The sequence below is a fragment of the Protopterus annectens genome, chromosome 1.part1, assembly GCF_019279795.1.
Source record: "Protopterus annectens isolate FY-2018-M chromosome 1.part1, PAN1.0, whole genome shotgun sequence".
Classification (NCBI taxonomy): Eukaryota; Metazoa; Chordata; order Ceratodontiformes; family Protopteridae; genus Protopterus; species Protopterus annectens.
In genome coordinates, this window is record NC_056726.1 from 76,309,614 (window position 1) to 76,330,715 (window position 21,102).

General features: G+C 42.6%; 1 protein-coding gene across 1 annotated transcript in view; it reads left to right on the forward strand.

Annotated features, from left to right (window-relative positions):
• SNTG2 (syntrophin gamma 2) overlaps positions 1-21,102 on the forward strand; it is a 4,306,282-nt gene that overhangs the window by 948,424 nt on the left and 3,336,756 nt on the right. The window contains exon 5 of the mRNA XM_044086780.1: positions 19,586-19,673. Within this exon, the coding sequence (XP_043942715.1) occupies positions 19,586-19,673 (88 nt within the window). The remainder of the gene's footprint in view (positions 1-19,585; positions 19,674-21,102) is intronic.

The window sequence follows — 21,102 nt, forward strand, 5'->3', positions numbered from 1 at the left end:
TAACACATGTAAGGTAACACTTCTTCAAGTAATGTCCACAAAACAGAGTAGGATAATCAAACAATTCTTTTATTCTATACAGACAACATGACAACAGACAACTAACTGCCAGTACTCAGTATAGTGTTACATGCTACTGTAACACGCACATGTACCCGAATATACCTAGATAGTGTTCTGAAGCCTGAATGTGGCAAGTGTGTAGATGTGGGATGTGTCTGTGTGTGCATTTCCATATGGGAAACATGTTTGCTGTGGCAATCAGGGTACTACAGTACCTGATGCACATTACATCTTCCAACTGATGAGGTTGCCTGCACCCTGTGAGTACAGGTAGAGAAGGGGATGCCAGTAGTAAACAACATAGTGCACTTCTGAAATGTGTACCTGTCATGTATCAACAGCTACTCATGTAGGGTGATAAATAATGGGAATGGCAGGTGAGCGTGTGCATGTGTGTGGGTAGCAGGGTGTGTATAAATGCATGTGTGACAGAACAGATACATGTAGCTGAATCTACATAACAGCACAAGATGCGCATTGCCATAGTCAATGTTAGCATGTGATGGTGTGCAGCTGGTACACTTTGTTAAGTAGTATGGGTGCAGATAACAATTGAGGACATTCATACAGTTACTGCAGCAGGACTGCTGGGATATACACACATTTATACTGCAACAGTCAACAGTTACCAACATGTTACTACTTATACACATCTATGTAGTCACCCTGTGCATCAGCAACGTGTTTACCTTTACCTGCACCGATGTTGTAGTATGCAGGAGGTGGCACAGTGTCATCATATGCACAGGGTGTGGGTTAGGTATGCCCAAGCCGGCCACTGGTAACACCAATTGACATGTGTGTGTATGTGTGTTTGTGAGGGGCAGCAGTACAGGGTGGACCGTTGTTGGTGCAGTGTGTGTGTGTATGTGTTTGCCCTAGGTGTTAGGTTTCTGCATGTGTGTAAGCATGCACACAGTCCCACATAATGGCTGCCATGTACAGGGTTTTGTGGACAGCCACAGACTGCACCTGTCAGGTCATCCAGATCAGTGTCTGTGGGCACGGACACGGTACCTGTGCCTGGCAGGGGTGCTACGGGCGTATCCGTACTAACCCAGACTGGGTACTGTCATCGGAAGCAGGGGTGTGTTGACTGGACACAGTTCCCTGTTGGGACTGTCCAGAGCCACGTGCACGTGGTCTCCTGGGGCGTCTGGATGACAGCACAGACCCAGCATTGCTGGGGCTGGTGCTGGCACTTGAGGCGCGAGTGGGCCCGTTGTCGTCCGGCCACTGCCAGCTGGTGCTCTTGCTGGCATACGGCCACGCCGACGTCGCAAACGCACACCATCGCCCTGGCCCATGGACATCTGGTTGTGGAGCAGCTGTTCTATGCCCCCACAACGTCTGTCAACGACATCTGTGAAGTTACGGATAGCATTCGCAACATCACGCATGCCGTCTGTCATGGCTATGCGACATGCTCTCAGGTCCCTCAGACCCTGTCTGGTGTACCTTTCCATACGTGCCTGTGCCTGCATGACAGTTCTAAACATAGTGGAGGTTGACATACCTCCTTGGGCACGTCGGCCAGAGGCAGTACGCCACGGATGCCCCACGAGAACCCATGGGCGACTGTCTGCGTGGTACCATTGGAGGCCTCTGCACATGGCTGCCTTGTGAGGATGCATGTACCACAGGTACCACATTACCCTGATCTATGCCCACTGCTGACTGTCCATCACCTAGGGACAATGGTGACAAAGGATGTAACGGCAGGATGACTGCATGCGCATTGACGGGGTTGAAAGCTGTGTACTGTCAATTGGCTGACCAATGGCGGACCCAGACACACCTTCCTGCACCATTACAGACATTTCATCATCATCAGTACCTGGGGCACAAGATTCAGGTTCCCTGCTGCAGGTCACCAGAGCAGCACCAGAACCTACGGAGCAAAACATGGAACACAGATTACAGTCTCAATACATATTTGAAAGAGATGCACTTCAATACTAATGCACACATTCAGAAATGGACACATGCACTCATGGACACTAACACACATGCACACTTGGGCACAGGCACACTTGCACACATGCACACCCACAGTAAACACACACATCAGTACCGTGTTACACTACTCAATTTACTACCTGTCAACTACAGTTATTGTGAACACAGTCACCAGCATGTCTACTACAGAGTTACACTACTCTTCCTAGTTTTATAAATTGTTTTACAGATAATGTTAAAAAGACTCACCAGCATGTATGGCCTGCCTCATTGCTAGATGGGAGGGACCTGGAAGTGTGAAGAGAGTAATGTCAGTGGGCACATGTGTGCCATTCGTTTTGCACATGATACAGTACAGTAGTACACTAGTTCCCTTATACACATCAGCTGCACATCATGTCTGTATATATATCATGATGACAGATACATACCACATGCACACCTTATGCGTGCATGAAGTAACAGCGTACAGAACAGTCATATGTACATACCAGGAGTTAACTCTAATCTCACCCTTACCTCTCTTCAAACATCAACTCAAACTGTACTTCCAAAACCACTGGCTTTGTTCTTCTTGGAGTCCAGGCTAACGTCCCTCTCCCTACCCTCTCTTCACATTTAACCCCTCATTGTGCATAGAAACTAGCTTCTACCCTGTTTCTTTCACCTTGATGTCCTTCTATGCTCTGACCTACTTCTCCCATCCCTCCCACCTCCTCTTGACTGTCTTCCTTCTTTTCCTCACTTCCCTTCTTGACTCCTGCCTCTTCCATATCATTGTATCTGTCATACTCCTTCTACTTCTCTACCCTTCTGAGCCCTAACTATTATGTATATGGCTTTTGCCTTATTGCATAACCATTATGCTTTAGGTAGGATTGCTTTGAAACCAATGGTACATTGTGTATGACTCTAAACTGTTTGACTTCCTTACATGTATGTTGATTTAATTAACAGGCTGGTGTACAATTGTATTATGTTGGCTGTCTGTATTGACAACTTGTCTGTCTGCCTTTATTACATTATGTGTGGAGCTTTTCTCCACAGGCCTCTACTGAAAATGAACTTATATCCAGCTAGACTATCTGGGTCAACAAATGTAAAAGTAATAACAATAAATGAATATGGCATCTTACCTGCACGCTCGCTGTCTTGCTGCTGTGTGGATCCAACCTCCATCAGGATGCATGATTGTTGCTGTTGTTCTGGGGCTGGATCCACAACACTTAGCAGTAGCCCCTGGGGGATGTGTGGCCACCCCCTCACCTGTGGCAACCTGTTGCCTGCGGATATCTGCAGCACGCTGGCGGACATTTCTTATCAAATCACTGCAGTGATGTCTCACCTGCTCATATGTCCTATCATGCATGCCAACATAATTTATCCTGCTAACAAGGTTTTGCCACAGTGCAGACCTCTCCTGCTGATTCTGGGTGGTGCGTGAGAACAGGATGGCATAGTCACGCACCAGGCTGTGGTGGATCACGTCATCCTCTGCAGCAGAGTAGGCAGGATTCCTTTTTGGTGCCATGTCTATCTGGAAAGGTACACAAACAGGTTATCAGCATAGTATCTCAACAATACATGGTACACATTCTATACAGGGAGTGTTAACTTCTACTTATTACTGATTGGTTAAAACCTGATTACAGTGTAGCTATCATTCTATGTCATTTGTACTAAGTACTTGGCCTTCAGCCCAGTTGTTTTACATTAGGGAGGTTGGTGGCAAGCACTGTGGTGGCAGGACACATATCTTTCATCCATTGAAGTTGGGAACTGCTGATTGTGGGCCCAGTGTACAAGTGTATTACTTCTGGTATGGGCAGTTGGCCTTCAGGCCAGTTATTTAACATTAACGAGGTTTGTGGTCTGCACTCATGTGTGACAATAGGCTGTACTCTGCCATTCATAGCTGGGGACATCTGGTTTCAGGTTTATAGTGCCTGCATATCTGAGCTGTATCTTACTGACATTGCTACACCTTGTTTGTTGTAGCAAACACTACATCCAGGCCTCCTGGATCTACCTTTGTTTATATGCTTGTTATCTGTTAGCTTGTTATTTCACTGGTATGCTACTTCCACATAGTACACATCTTCTCAACACATCTGTGACTCACTACTGTTATCTGCATTGCTTACTGTACATACTTCCATGTTACACATGACAGCAAGTGACTGCTTGTCATTGTTGCATTTACTTCATTGTGACACATTGCACTTAGGTTACCTGGCATTTGCTCACTGACACTTTTATATCAGTCAGCAGTTGTAGGTAATGTCAGTACACCCTCACTCCCCACTGGACCTTGTTTTCAATCATTAGTGATTACAGAGTTCACAATAGTATTCTAGCATGTTCAGAGGTCAGTTGTCAGTTCCCTCCCCAGTCCAGCTGGTGAGTGTGGTACTCCAGAGACAATGTTAGAACAGATGCATGTACACAGACAACCCTCCTCCTAACAACAAATTCAAACTCATGTGAGTGATGCAACCATATACCAGACTGGAGGCTAGGCTCTGTCTACTCAATACCGCCATAACCAGTCACGTGGCAAAGGGGATCACTCACTACACTTCCAGTCTCACGTGGACCTACCACAACAGCGGACCTAACACATGATCACACATGATCATACTTGTAGGCTCAGACCACAGCTCTGCCTATGCAGCAGAGACCTCCTAAGCAGACATCCAGGCAACCACTACCACATAAACGAACATGTGCAACACATATCACACAAAGCCAATGTGCTGAACACTCACAGCCATTAACAGTTAACAACACACCTCATACACCTGTACTAGGTGCCTCTATCATCAGGCACACTCACATCACATTCACCAGGCTTAACGAGGTGAGGGTCATGGTGTGCAGCCTGTCAGGCACTATGACCTGCCACATAACACAAACACGCAGGTAACCCCAAGGCAGGTACAGGTATGACTCAGTCAATGTCCATGCTGCTGTGAATGGCCTGACACATTCCTCCCTGGACTACATGACATGAGACATTACAGAGCTCTCTGAGCACGTAGCCCGAGACAGTTTGACCCTGACCTTGAGTAGCATCCTACCCTTACCTAGAACGATGCCACAATATCAAGGCATGATGATCCCTTCCAACAATTGACTGACATACTGGTGTCATTCACAGGTGTGCCAATGCCTGCCATCTTGGGGTGGTATGCTTTGCTAGGGACAGCTTGCACCTGTCACCACAGTCCTATTGACATTTGGCGGAGCCTCCTGCTACACCCATAGTGCCTGTATTAGGCAAGGCTCATAAGGCAAACCCACATCCATTTGTATCACAAAGGATGAGGAAGTAAGAGTGATACTACTCAACACTGGACGTCTAGACCCAAGGATGCACGCACTCAAAACCCTACCTAGCATTCTGGACATCGATATCTGTGCAGTAACATGAACCTGTTTCAGGTTTCACAGGAGCACACCAGTACTACCACGTTATAGCTGTTACCATTCTTGTCAGCCCCAACACTTGAACAAGGGAGGGGGAGTATCAGTATTCAATGCAGATTCCCACGCCTCCACATTGGTGGCACAGTACAACATAGGTGTTAGGCCATTGAGTACAGAAGACGTAGTTGGGGACCTGGGGAAGAAACATGGTAGCGGTCTGTCATTTGTCTACCACATGGCCAACGTGGATTGACAGACATGTTATATAGCCCAGCTAATCATGACTGATTCACATGTATGGCAGGGGAGGTCATTGTGCCTCTGTACTCATCCATCATCAGGCCTATAATTGCGTACAATGCACCTTTTGGGATGTACCTAACCAGACACCTACAGCAACTGGTACAGGACAACAGTACATCATCAAGGGGATGCAATGGCTCACACAGATGTCATATGCTGCCCAGGTAAAGTGAATCCAGCTGGACTCAGTGGCATACTGCCTGTTCAGAGGCAATCTGTGCGTGCCATATACAGCCATGTCCTACCTAGCAGTAATGAACGTGATGCACCTCAGGCAATCGTCCCATACAGCCACATGCTCAGGAGAGCTGGACCTCAGCACTGACATACATGGACATGCTGGAGGGGCATATTCCTAACCGAGAGGCTCCCTTCACTCTGTAATGAGTTCACACTACTGGTTAGGCAGAGTCCCTCACTGACTCTCTTCCATAGGAATCTGGATGAGTGGATGGAGATCATAGTTGTACCCCAGGTATCACTTCTATGTCACTGTTAGACAGAGGCACAGTATACTAAAGTCGGACAAGGGCATATCAGCATAACTTGTGATTGTGTGGCAAAAGACAAACACATTCTACTAGGCTTACCAATGCCCTAGGGCAAATAGCCTAGTATGAACCTATGAACTTTTCATTCTCAACTGTTCGAGCTCATTACAGAGTGAAGGGAGCCTCTCGGTTAGGAATATGCCCCTCCAGCATGTCCATGTATGTTCTATTCAGTCGCTTACCGCTTGCTCAGAGGTGACCTTTGCCTAACATACAAGGCCATGTCAAACCCAGATTTGATGAATATGCTTCACCTCAAAAAAATCTAGATCCATCAGAGCCACAAGGGCGGGAGACTTAAACCTCGACACGGCTATTAATAGGACATGCTGGAGGGATAGATTCATCACCCAAAGACTCCCTATGCTGTGGAACAAAATCACGGTATATGTGAGGCAGAGCACCTCGCTGGCCTTGTTCAAGAGAAATCTTGACCAATGGATGGGAGATCGCAGATATACCCCAGGGATTACCTCAGTGTCACTGCTCGACAGAGGCACAGCAAAATAATAGGTATGGTTCCCCATACTAAAGGGGTGGCGTAAGCCACAAAATGATGGGCTAGGCTTGTAAATGCCCTCGGGCAGATAGCCTAGTATGAACCTATGAACATGTGTGTACTGCTATAGTACTTCTGCCATATGTTGCATGTGTGTGTGTTGTGGGGGATGCACAGGTAATGGCCAGATACGTCTGCACAGGTGACACGTCTGACACATTCTGGGTGTTCATCCATACGTACTGGATGCGTGCTGCCATCCAACCCTGTGATGTGGACACACATTACTCAGCCTGGATATACATATCCGAACAACACCACAAGCACAGTACACTACCTTGCTATGTATGCATGTTATTACACAGTTATTCAGTAGTTATGACAGTGATGCTATCCATGCAGCCCACTGGGCCAGTGGAAGCCACAACACACACCGCCAGCACCTTTGCATATGCTTACCACAGACATCCCACATACTGCATGTACTGTGCACACAGTTATCTAACCCAGAACAACTGCACACCACTTATTAATCCTGTCCAGTGGACTACAGATACAGGCATATTGTATAACAATAGTAGGAGGCTACTGCAGCACAGGGCAGATTCACAGGATGGGAAGGCATCTGTTGTCTGCAGTGTTAAGATGCTTCACATTCACCAAATGCACAGATATTGGCAACATTGTTGCAGACAGTTTAGGTGCAGGTACCCCCATTGTCCTACACACGTGTTATTAGTTATCCCAGATGACTGTAACCTCCCTATCCTCTCACATGTCCAGGTGAGAGCCACCCTCATCATTGCAGAACACATATCATCACTGTTACGAAATGGTATCCCTGGATGTGTGCTACATTCACCCCTGGAGGACATAGCACCACATGACAGACTGATATTAATCCCTGGCCATACTACAGGATATGTACCTGAACAGTGCCATACATACACAGTGGTCCCACACCAATGAGGAGGAACCTCTACTGACCCTGGGAACTACTGCATCATATGCACAACTGGCCTTGTGTTCTAAGCTATGGAAGTGTTAGTTATGGCCCACATGTACAACAATATTACATATGTTTATATTTCATGACTATGTACACACAACCTATCTCATGGACATACCTATAGATAGTGAACTATGATACATTTGGAGGTGTCACAGTATACACAGGATTAACCTGCTACTTTGCATTACCTGTGTTTGTGGCAGCTGTTGCTGTACCAGTGGTGCTGCTTGCTGCTTGCTCCTTGCTGCTTGCTGCTGATTTTGCTGCTGGCAGTCCTAATATTTGTTTGGTTGTTTGGTTGTTTTCTCTGTCTCTCTCTCTCTTTATCCGTAGTGTTTGTGCAATGAATGTATTGCGTGAGTGTAGTGTGGAAACTCAATGCTTTTGTAGGTATCTGCATAGGTCCATGTGATGGCCTCTGCACCAATTGTAAGGCAGCATTTGCTAATTGCATGCAGCTGGGTGTGTACTGATTGCATGTCTCACTGTGATTTCAGGACACTGCTATAAAAGGGTATGTGAGATAGGCGTTGCCCTTTCAGATTGTAGGGCGTGGACCATGCTGGTATGCTGTTGACAGTGTTTTGTGAGTGTGAAGGTTAGTACATCTACCATGCTTCATGCTGTGTTGTAGATTCAGGTTGCTGCATTTATCTTGCCTGTTCCTGTAGTGAGTGTGTATGCATACTGACACCTACAACTATATGTCATATGTATTGCTATATAAATATATATATATCTGTGTACATATACATACTTTCATATATGTACATTAGCTGACATTATTGGGTACAAGCTAACAATTAGCAGGGCTGTTTCTGTTAACACTACACTAGTATGGGAATCCAGTAATTGGGACAATAAAAGTCTGCATGACATGCTTTGGGTAGTAGACATACTATATTGCCTTTATCTTCATTCCTACTATTACATGTTCCACTTATTTAGCACTATATTCCTGTATGAGAGTCATGGCTTAGTGGTAGGTCATACAGACTAGTGTTACAATGGTCTTGTGGTAGGGCCTACTAGTATGCTCATATTCTGCTTTTGAGTTGAGTATAGGGCCTATCAATCAAAGTGCTGGAGGCACCTTTAAGCAGTTAAAGGGCTTAGTAGGTCTCACAGGAGCCAGGCTGTGTTGCAGATTCTGGTTGCTGCATATATCTTCACTGTTTCCTGTAGTGAGTGTGTATGGCTACTGAGACCTACAACTATATTTCATATGTATTAATATATATTTATATATATGTATGTGTAGATATACATACCTTCACATATGTACATTACCTTACGTTACTATGTACAAGCTAACAGGTAGCAGGGCTGTTTCTTTTCACACTGAACTAGTATGGGAATCCAGTAATTTGGCCATTAAAACTCTACCTGACATGCTTTGGATAGTACATCTCCTATATTGCCTTTATACTGATTCCTACTATTACATGTTATATTTATTTTAGCACTGTGTTCTTGTGAAGCCGGCATGGCTTAGTGGTAGGTCATACAGACTAATGTTACCAAGGTCCTGGGTTCGAGACTGACAGTGGGAATTTTTTTTACTTTGCAAACTTTCAAAAGTACAGGACCTGTCAATCAAAGTGCTGAGGCCACCTTTAAGCAGTTAGAAGGGTAAGTAGGTCACACAGGGGTCAGGCTGTGTTGCAGATTCAGGTTGCTGCAATTATGTTCACTGTTTCCTGTAGTGAGTGTGTATGGCTACTGAGACCTACGACTATATTTCATATGTATTAATATATATTTATATATATGTATGTGTAGATATACATACCTTCACATATGTACATTACCTTACGTTATTATGTACAAGCTAACAGGTAGCAGGGCTGTTTCTGTTCACACTGAACTAGTATGGGAATCCAGTAATTTGGCCATTAAAACTCTACCTGACATGCTTTGGATAGTACATCTCCTATATTGCCTTTATACTGATTCCTACTATTACATGTTATATTTATTTTAGCACTGTGTTCTTGTAAAGCAGGCATGGCTTAGTGGTAGGTCATACAGACAAATGTTACCAAGGTCCTGGGTTCGAGACTGACAGTGGGAACTTATTTTTCTTAGCAAACTTTCAAACTGAGTACAGGACCTGTCAATCAAAGTGCCATAAAGGCACTTTTAAGCACTTTAAACCAGGTCTGCTCGCTTGCTGAGCTCACGCCTGCGCACTGGCGGTGTGCTCCGCTAACACTTACACCTGCACTAATTTCTTTGAATGAAAAGAAAAAGGGGTGACAGGAAAGTGGTGAAAAAGGGGTCACAAAGAGGGTAAGACAGTAGGGAAACAAGCGTGGGATTTGCAGGAGGGATATAGGTAAGGCCCATAGATGCCCATGTCTTTGGCAGCAACAGCTGTGCATTTCCATGTATTTTGGTGAGACATTGGAAACCTTTCACCCCTGAGAGAGGTGTCAGGACAACATTAATATTTGTTGTAGAGCCAATTGTAATTAACTGTTTCAATGTCAAGCAGACATGTGTGCGACATGGACAGCTATGTATGGGCGTAATTTTTTGTGGGTACAGAGTGCCCTTTTTTTTTCAGGTGAGAGTGGTATGTCAGGTGAAGGAAGTCGGTATAGCTGGGGAGGTAGGTTGGGTACGTTAACAGACAAGACAGACAAGACGCATACAGGGCGGTGTATGACACACGTGGGGGTTACACAATTGACGGGACGGAGGTTGGGATTTCCAAGATGCATGAGCCCACAGATGGCAACACTGGAACTGATATCCCCACCCATAGGCAGTTGCCACTGTTCCTTCACAGCCCAGGACGGGCTGTGCTGGGGCTGTGTGGCGGGCAACGGCCGGGGCCGTTAGCTGTGTCACACGAGCCTCAAGCTGGCGTGGGGCCCAAGTACAGTGTCTTGGATCTCCCTTCGCACCACAGACCGGACACCGCTGGAGGGTGAGTGGACGAACCCCTCCGGCCACACTTGCAGAGGGGACGGCCCCATCCCCTGCAGCGCTTCCACCGAAGGTGGCACAGGGCCACCGGAGGGGGTCCGCCTGGGCACTAGTGCCAGGTGCAGGCCAGCTGAGGTGGGAGAGGTGGGTCCGCTGGGACCCGCCTTCCCAAGCGTTCTAGGTTTGTGAGTTGTTATGTTAGTTTGGGTTAGTGGCATTTTATTCCATTCAGATTAGTTGTAACAGCATGCATTGGTATTCCCATCAAACAAACACCCAGATATTAACACCATTGGACAAGGGGCATATCAATATCACATGCATTATTTGAACAGAAATACACAGTCAAACAACATGCAGGGTTGATTAATGGCAACAGGCCATCAGATTTGCAGGTATGAACAGGGCACATGCACGAACAGACATGCATATATTTTTGAAACGGACAAATGTCCATGATTAATGAAATGTTCACATACCATTATTTAGTGGGTGTTGTTATATGGAATTATAGGGTTGGGCGGAGATAGAAAGTGATGACACATTCATATGTTACACATTGATTTACATTTGTATAAGGTACACAATTAAGTTGAGGCTGATGTTTCAAAATAAATTTTATTTGATTGTCAAGCTACACCTGTTACAAATACATCACTATCCTACTTATTTTGAATTTTATCAGATACATCATCCTGCTACACTTTGATGACAGGACAGGGGACAACTATGGCTGTTTAGTCTGTCAGATAATCATTCATTCTATCTGCAAATTGTTTACTGTGATCACCATATACAGCATTTGGCCTAGACATTCCAGATTCTGACACACTGAAATCAGTTTGGGATATTAAGTTGTACTTCCCACATGCATTTAGTTCTGTAGAAACACACTGGGGCTACTATATTCAGGGGTTATTACTACTTTATTTATTCATACATGACCCTTTCTGTCACTCTCACACATCCTGCAACTTCACAGTTCAGGTTGCTACTTCTAGGCTTTGTTCACATGTTAGACTGGTGGTGATTCAAACACTTTCCAACAGCCTCACTTCTGTCATGATTCAGCATTTCAACAGGGATATATCTCACATATGACTACCTCAGATTCTAAAGCTGTACTCTTGGGACTACTGCAGGTTACACTGTATTTAATTCATGGTGGGACATCTGTATTACAGCACTGTTTAATTCTATCAATTATATTTCCAGTTACACTTGCATACTGATGAACTTGTTGCAGCCATACCTGCAGACTTACAATTCCTGCTTGCACATTATATTACTTTTAATCAATACACTGCAGTGTTCTGATACATGCTACAGTACAATATTTATTTACAAGTAATGGGTGGGGTTACTAACCTGCATGGTGGCGCAGCCGCACCAGCCTACGGCCATACATCTCGCGATTCACAGAGCGGACACCTGCAGCTGTAATACGAAAGAAGTAATATTGGACTACACATCTCCATGGTATCGGCCAGTTGAAATCCTTACATACATAAGCAAAATGTAACTTACTCAGTAGTGGGGCGTTGGGCATATCCCGGGCCTCCTGGATCCATTCGGACAACTGGTCTTCCTTGCGTCGCTTCAGGTCCGCATGGTGGTGACGGACCTGCTCACCAGTGCGTGGAATGCCAGTAGCACTGGTCAAATCACGAGCCAACTGGTCCGATGCCTCTGCCCTATACGCTCCCCATGAGACCTGGCCCTGCATGAGTTGGGCCTCGTGATGATGGACAAGGAGCCAGACCATGTATCTGGACTCCTCAACGCCCCAACGCTGTGCTCGAAAGCAACGTCCCTCACCTACTCCACTCATTCTAACTGCAGGTCTGTTCTACAATCATTTCTGCTGTGTATTCCCGCCTATGGGGCTTATATATGCCGCTTTTCCCGCACATTTCTCTGATTGGCCGTTTTGGAATTGTATCTACTTCACTGAAAATGCTTTCTCATGCTCCATTTTGGATTTTATCCCATATATATGCTATTTCTGCATTTCATGGTATTGCTGTCATGGCTTAGTGGTTTAGTACCTTGACTCTAGTGCATGGTATCCTGGGTTCGACTCTGGCAACTGACTTTTGATTTTCCTGACAGAAATGAGTTGAGGACCTGTCAATCAAACTTGCCAAAAGCACTTTTAAGCATTTAAAACCAGGTCTGCGCTCGTTTGCACGGAGGTAACGCATGCGCACTGGCAGTTAGCTTGTGGGAGCGCCGCGCAAACGGTGTGCGCTGGGATAAACCTTAATTGGCTAGTGACACACATGTTCAGCTCAGCACAGCTAGTTGCAAACAGTTTCAGCCTGTTAAACCGGTGCTTAGCAACGGGCACGCAGTTTGCAGCTTTTTAAACACTACTCAGCTACGGGCACTCCGTCTCACAGCAGCTTAGCTATCAGTACATTTCTGACTATTTTTATTATTGTGTTACTTCGGAATATATGCTCCATTTCATTCCATTTTACAAAAGGGAATACATTTACATTTGTACAATACTGTCAGGGGGCTTTTTCGTGCTTATTTACAAAAAAAAAAAAAAGGTTGTTGTGGGGGCTCGAACCCCGCCTGCCTACTCTTAGGCTGGCAACTCTACCGCTAAGCTATTACTTCTTGGCTTACTTTGCATATTTAGTTCTTATATCCTTTTCCACTGACTGCTAACTGGGATTGCGCTAGTAGCACACCCGCGCACATGGGCGCACACAGTAGCAAACATTTACGGGGTTTAAAAAAAAAAAAAAAAAGGTTTTAATTTAATTTTACAACATCTCTTCACTTTATACAGTGATGGTCTATCGGGGCATGTGTTGTGTAGCGTGTTTATTCACATTTCCATGGCTGTTTACTTTCAGCCATTCTAGTCTTCCGGGGGCGTGTCCGCTTGCAGGGCTTAGCCTACAGACACGCCCCCTACTCTCTTACACGGACCGTGTAAGAGTTGCTAGTGTGATTCAGCATGCCTCATGCACCTCATGCATATGCATGACATGCTGACATCACACAGTTTCACTGCAGCCTCCGTGTAAGAGTTATAACTCTTACACGGAGGCTTCCTGAATTTGGCCCCTTGTCTTTTAAAGCTTATAACGAATTACATAAATTATTCTTTCATTAATGTTCATTGGCATTCATATGTGAACATTGTTACAACAAAGCAGGGTATCGGCATGCTATGCATGCAAAAGCCGTTAAAACATGAACATGTCAATAAGAGGAATACTGTTTTAAGAATATTTACATTTTCATTTTGTGATAATCAAAACCAAAGAAAAAAAAATGTTTCCTATTTTCTTCCCAAAGATGAAAAAAAAGGATAATAAAAAAGTAATAGAGTATTTTTGACACAGCATTTACTGAGCCTAACTTTTGTTGAATCATTAATGAACATCATGCCTTTAACTGATATACCAGATGTATTCATGACTGGGCTGCATATGCACCCAGTTTTAGAGGAATGTTGACAGTGCATAATCAGTAGTGTTTCAGTCTTACTTAGAGTAAATGCTGGTTATGCTTGTCCAGGTCTAGAATGGGAATGACAAACAGATGATTGTGTTTAGAGAGTGCCCGTTGGTGTGTGTGGGGAATCATCAGCAGGACTGCACCTCCCGGCTACCATAAATTGTGTGCAGCATGAAGGCCACTAGATACTCAAAAAGAGAAGCTGCCCATGGATGCTGGGGCCAGACAAAAGTATTGTACTTCACAACAGTAAGGCATGTAGCTTATCTCAGTGTCACATCTTTCTCTTCTTTTTTTTTCTTTTTGAAAGGGCCAAAGCCATAGTATGGCATAGTCGAAAGTTTATTACTGTAACTCCCTCTGGGTGATCTACATTCAGTGACCAGTAAGAGGTAAATTCATTCTACCTCAATGCATCATGCCAGAACCTGCAGCATGGAAGTGTTTTGAATCAGGCACTTCTCTCTTGCGCCTATTAGCATAGTGCTTTAAGAAGTAATGGGATTTCATTATGTGCTTCGTGAACAAAATGTTCAAGAAACTTGTCCCTTGTCAGTTTAAAAATGAATTAGTTCCCAATTAGCCATAAATGAAAATATGTTTCATTTGTTCTTCCTTTATTTTAATATTATCATTTGCATGGAAGTCAGGACTAGAAATCAGACATTAGGCACTTGCTATTTTTTCTGCTAAAATAATTTTTATACTATATTAATAAAACACATCACCCCATTAAAACAAAAGTTTGCTGGCTAAATAAGTAGAGTACTTATTATCTGTCTTTTGATTTTAGCATTTAAGATACAGTTGTCATTATACGCAACGCACTGCACCACAATAATTATGAATACACACCCCCTTTGCAGCACACATACTATCAAATATCTCAGTTCAACTATTTCATAATCACTCTTTTTTTTTTGCTGTCACACCACTTTTACATAACAACATTCGATTCAATCTCTTTTCATGTTTCCATATCCCCTTACTCTCTCTGTATGATCCTCCCTCCTTTCAGTTACTTTGTTCTCCTTTTTTTTTTTTTTTTTTTTTTTTTAGGATGTTGAGTGTAAAGTTGCCACTGTAATAGTAAAGCAGGAAATATGAAATAATCTGCCACTCATGTTTCAGGGAGTGGAGGTTGTCCAATGACTGCATGCATATAGAAAATGGTTCCACGCATATACAGATGGGAAGGCAGATGGGGAAAGCGATCTATACATTATATCAGTACCATAGCTTGGGTGAGGCAAAAGGTATGGCTGCCCTAGGCACATGCGGTTAATGGTATGACTGACACACAGAGAATAATCACTGATTGGGCATGAGTGCTGTATGTGGAACTTTTTTGTGCTGCATTACATGTGTTATATAATTATCGACTACTTGGTGCTGCTATATAATGTGTTTGTAGACTAATAAACAACTAAACAACATATAAACTTTTGATTTCTCCCCTAAAGCATAATCAAAAACAGTTATATAGGCAACATACCATTGTTGTTCTCTGAATAGCTTATCTGCAGTTCTAATGAGCTCCATTCTATTATTATTCTTATAATTACTATTATTTTTGTATTGTTATTTTTGCTACTATTAGTATTATTATTGTTATTACTGTCATTATTATTATTTGCAAAAATGAGAAAGTGATTTTTCTTTTCTGTAGTTTTACCTAGTTGCAAAATAACTCAATGAAATTTGCATGTATAATACTATTCATTATGTGCTTAATTACTTAATTATGTGGAGGACAACTTCTAACTTTCATGCTGACAATAATTTATTGTTCTTTGCTTTGAAGTTATTCATGCTTATTTATCAAAAACCTAGGTGTAAGGACATATTTTTTCTACCTTCATTTTGCTCAGCACTGAGGAAACTAAAGGATATTCATAAGTAAAAGAAACCAGAGCTCATACATAATTTCACATGGAGAACTTTCAGCAAAACATTATGATGCAGATGGTATTAATGGTGTTAATATCTGTTAAAGAAATTAAATAAAAATGTAACCATTTCCATATTAGCATGAAATGATATTAGTAGAATAGAAAAATTGAAGTTCTGTTTAATTTGCAGGCATTTCTGAGTGGGATAAAATGAAGTTAGAATGCTTAATCTTCAAAGGTTAAGACTGAACTCAAATAGAACTGAGACTTAGGAGATGCTTAAAAGCGAGGTATAAAATGCTGGGGATACTACAAGAACCCAAGTCCCAGACACTCAAATACTATTGTCTCAGAACAAGGGGCACAGGTGTTTTGAAGCTCACAAGAGCTGCTGCTCACCCTCAGATTTGGCTACATGCCTGGATGAGGTGCAGCGGGTATGCAGAAACAGTGGAACTTCCACACTTCACCTGAACACAGTAACTGAGCTCATACAAAGTGGGTGTAGGCAGCTGCGAAGAGGGAGGGTGTTTGACTAAGTATGTAAATTAGCATTTCAGGCAGTGATTTGGAGTGGAATTTAGGTTTAGGGAGGGGTAGTTTTAGGTGAAGGGAGCACGATGGGGAGTTTTGTGGAGTGGAAATTTAGTTTTAGGGCATGATTAAGAACTTTTGTTTTGGGGTGTGGAGTGTTTTAGGTTTAGGGAAAGACTGGAGACTTTAGGTTTAAGGAGGAGAGGAGAGTGGAGTTTTAGGTCCAGAGAGCAGTCTGGGATATTAGTTTTAATAAAGGGGGGAGAGTTTCAGTTTTAGGGAGTGATCAGGGATTTTAGGGTTAAAGAGCAGGAGTGGAGTGCTACAGTTAAGGTTAGGACCCAGCTAGGAGTTTTAGGATTATAGATGGACTCTGATAGGGCTATGCAGCTCATTAGAGTTGGGTGGAAAGATAATTAGATAATCAAGTCAGATCAGGGAGATAGGACACTTGCCATTTACACCATGTCACAATATTCGTGTGTTGCAAGCTACAAGCATGTGAGTACTTGTAGTAGACCCTTAAATATTTTTTGAGTGGTTTACTAGTCTGAAAACAGTTTCCTAAAAAAGCCATCCGTGGTCACTCAATGGGTAGTGAATAGACTACCTGTCAGGTAAGCTACAGCAGTAAAAAAAGAATTAGGTCATTATCCTTGAAAATAGCAAAAAATCATTTCTCAGAACCAATGAGTTTCAATTAATAAGAATATTTGCATATTTTAAAACCATACACATGTGGAAAGGAAATAGCTTTGCTATTCCAGCTGTTATTTAAAGTACAACTTCCAGTATAGCTTGCTTCACAAGCAATCCCTTAACCGCTCAACAATATGTTGCTACAGAGAAGACTCCTTGGAAACTGTGATGTCATTTACAAGTGCCTATTCTACTCTAACCACACATGGCAGGTAGTTGTCCGGTTGCCATTCTGTTTAGATTAAGCAAGGAGTCTGAGTAGCAAATGTAGAGATTTTTCTGTGATAAACAAAACTGCTTATGGTTTCAAGAATGTTAATGTTCAGGTACATTTAAGACTAACATTAGAGGCACCTATAACCCTCTTTATAGTTAAGGTACACATACCATCAAACTCAAAGCAATCTCATACCTATATAGCTTGAAATAAGTATAAAATCCCAGGGAAAGTTTTTATATGTTTTGTTAATTTATATATGTATGCATTTATTTATTACAATGTTTTATAGCATATAAATTCAATGATGTAACAATGAGTAAAGTAAAATGACACTCCCCTGGGACTCAGAAAGGCATAACACAGTATCAGCTGTAGGTTTTTACACTGCATTATGCCTAAGAAGTTCAGAGACTGCTACACTACTGCACGTATAGCTAGTGGCACAAACAGCAGTCTCACTGTTGAAGTTACATGAAAATGTAGCAGTTGAATGCCATGAATATTGTTAATTAGCTATGTGCTTTTCCCTAGAAATATTGCCAGAATTTGTATAACATGGTAATGTGACTCAGAATGGCTCTGCCACACTATTTGGAGCACAAAGCACAAACTGTGTATGCCATCTTTTGATGACCTTTACCCATTCACTTCAGTGGAAGGATCAAGAATGTTAGTGAGACTGAGAGTAAGTAAAGTGAACCTATCCACGGGTGCTTGTGTGCATGTACACATGTGTGTGTGTCTGTGTGTGCATGTGTGTGTGTGTGCATGCACGTGTGTATGTATGTCTATGACTATAGCTGTATACACATGGCATGTTTGCAGCTGACTGGATGTGTGTTTGTGGGAGGAGTGTATGTCTGTGTGTGTCTGGGGGTTGAGTTAGTGTATAAGTGTGTGTCTGTGGGGGGCATGTAAGTTAGTGTACAAGTGTGTGTCTGTGGGGTGGTGTAAGTTAGTGCATGTGTGTGCGTGTGTGTGTGTGTGCGTGTGTGTGTGCGTGTGTGTGTGTGTGTGTGTGTGTGTGTGTGTGTGTGTGTGTGTGTGTATGTCTAGGGGTGAGTTAGTAGTTTATAATTGTATGTCTGTAGGGGGTGTGAGTTAGTGTATAAGTGTCTATGTGTGTGTGTGTGTGTGTGTGTGTGTGTGTGTGTGTGTGTGTATGTCTAGGGGTGAGTTAGTAGTGTATAATTGTATGTCTGTAGGGGGTGTGAGTTAGTGTATAAGTGTCTGTGTGTGTGTGTGTGTGTGTGTGTGTGTGTGTGTGTGTGTGTGTGTGTGTGTGTGTGTGTGTGTGTGTGTATGCTGGCATGTGCATGAACACATGTTGAAGGGTACCTGTGTTAGTGCATTGCATGAATTCATAGAAAGAACACTAGCATAGTTAGGTCTATGTGCAGTGTTCTATTCAGAGCCTTGAGAAGGAGTCACTAATAAGATATTGACAGTGTAGCTTCATCATGACTCTGAAGTGCAGATTATCACTGTCATAATACTGGACAGTATGGCATTTCACAGTTAATCCTTGCACTTATTATCCATGTCAGTCTTTCAGACTATGAACTCATGAGAATAACTATGGAATGAGTGGTGTTTCACTCACATATTTTTTTTAACTAGATATAAAAACTAGAAAGAAAGTATTTTCATGACAGCAAAGATAAAGGTTACTGCAAGCATTAAGATTGTTCTCTATATGATTAGAAACACAACTAGGGCTTCTGATATGTAAACATGCAAATCGTCGCTATTTAAAATGTTACCATTTGTAATTTCTAAACATATAAATGTGGGCACATAGAACCATTCTTGATTTTACAAGGTCATGTACTACCTAATGATAATATATCTGATAGCGTCAATGAGCCTAACTTCTGATGATTTATTTGTTCATTGTCAATGAACAAGCAAACTGATAATATAGTCATGTGAAATGCAAAGTGAAACTTATTTGGACTACTTTATTCCCTTTGGAAACATCATGTGTGATCATTCATTTTATATTAACAGGTTCACTTACTACGGAATGCAGGAGAAGAAGTTACTATCACTGTTCAGTACCTCAGGGAAGCTCCGTCATTTCTAAAACTACCACTTGGTAAGGATAAACTTAACACAGCATTAACCATGTTTTTTTTTTAATTTACTAGGTTTTGTTTCTTGTCTGAGCAAGACAGTAAATTGTTAAACTGAGCTGTTCAAACATTTGGGGAAACTAACATATATTTGGGTATATAACAGAAATTCTGTTTCACTCAAGAATAGATAACTTTAGTGGCAAGTCTTTGTGGTGAGGATAATGCCTTTTGTTAGACGCATACTAAACCAGTGCCTCTTTTAACATAGCATGGGGTACAAAACATTTCTATAGTTTTTTCCTTTATTCTTTGTTGAATCTTATGACATACATATTGATAAGTTATATAAGTTAATGAGTTCTAAGGGAGCTTGAGAATATGGATGTGAGTCATGTGATCCTGCAGTCATTGGCATTCCGGTAAAGCTTTTTGCTTTTTGTAAAAATAGCTGTTGGCTGATATGTCTTACCTGTTCATATTGACAGTGTATATTCTTAATATCAATAAACACATCTAATATGGTGTCAGAACCAAATTTGTCTCTGTCTTGATATCATTTGCTGTTGTTCGTATTTGCTCTGCATTTATGAGCTGCTCATGCTTTTCTAATTTGCCATCTGCTTTATCACATACACGAACAATGGGGTGTCTGCTGTATCACATCCATGGACAATGGGGTGTCTACTGTATCACATCCATGGACAATGGGGTGTCTATTGTATCACATCCACGGACAATGGGGTGTCTGCTGTATCACATCCATGGACAATGGGGTGTCTACTGTATCACATCCATGGACAATGGGGTGTCTATTGTATCACATCCACGGACAATGGGGTGTCTACTGTATCACATCCACGGACAATGGGGTGTTTACTGTATCACATCCACGGACAATGGGGTGTTTACTGTATCACATACATGGACAATGGGGTGTCTACTGTATCACATCCACGGACAATGGGGTGTCTACTATATCACATCCACAGACAATGGGGTGTTTACTGTATCACATACACGGACAATGGGGTGTTTACTGTATCACATACACGGACAATGGGGTGTCTACTGTATCACATCCATGGACAATGGAGTGTCTACTGTATCACATCCACAGACAATGGGGTGTTTACTGTATCACATACATGGACAATGGGGTGTCTACTGTATCACATCCACGGACAAAGGCAGGCCAATGCTGAAATTTGAATATTTTAATAAAAAGTTTATTAGTCTTGTACTGTTTCATATTACGTATTTTAATTAAGTCAGGTATTTTACATACTGCAGAGTCTCATATCTCATGTATGTAATTTTTATTTTGCTTTAAAACTCCTGCAAACTGCCAGTGTAATTCAGTTGCATTATTTTTTAATATTTGGCCCAAGATGTTTAATCCACAGACATCAAGATCTCAGAGGCTGAATGGGAACTTGTTTTCTGAAAACT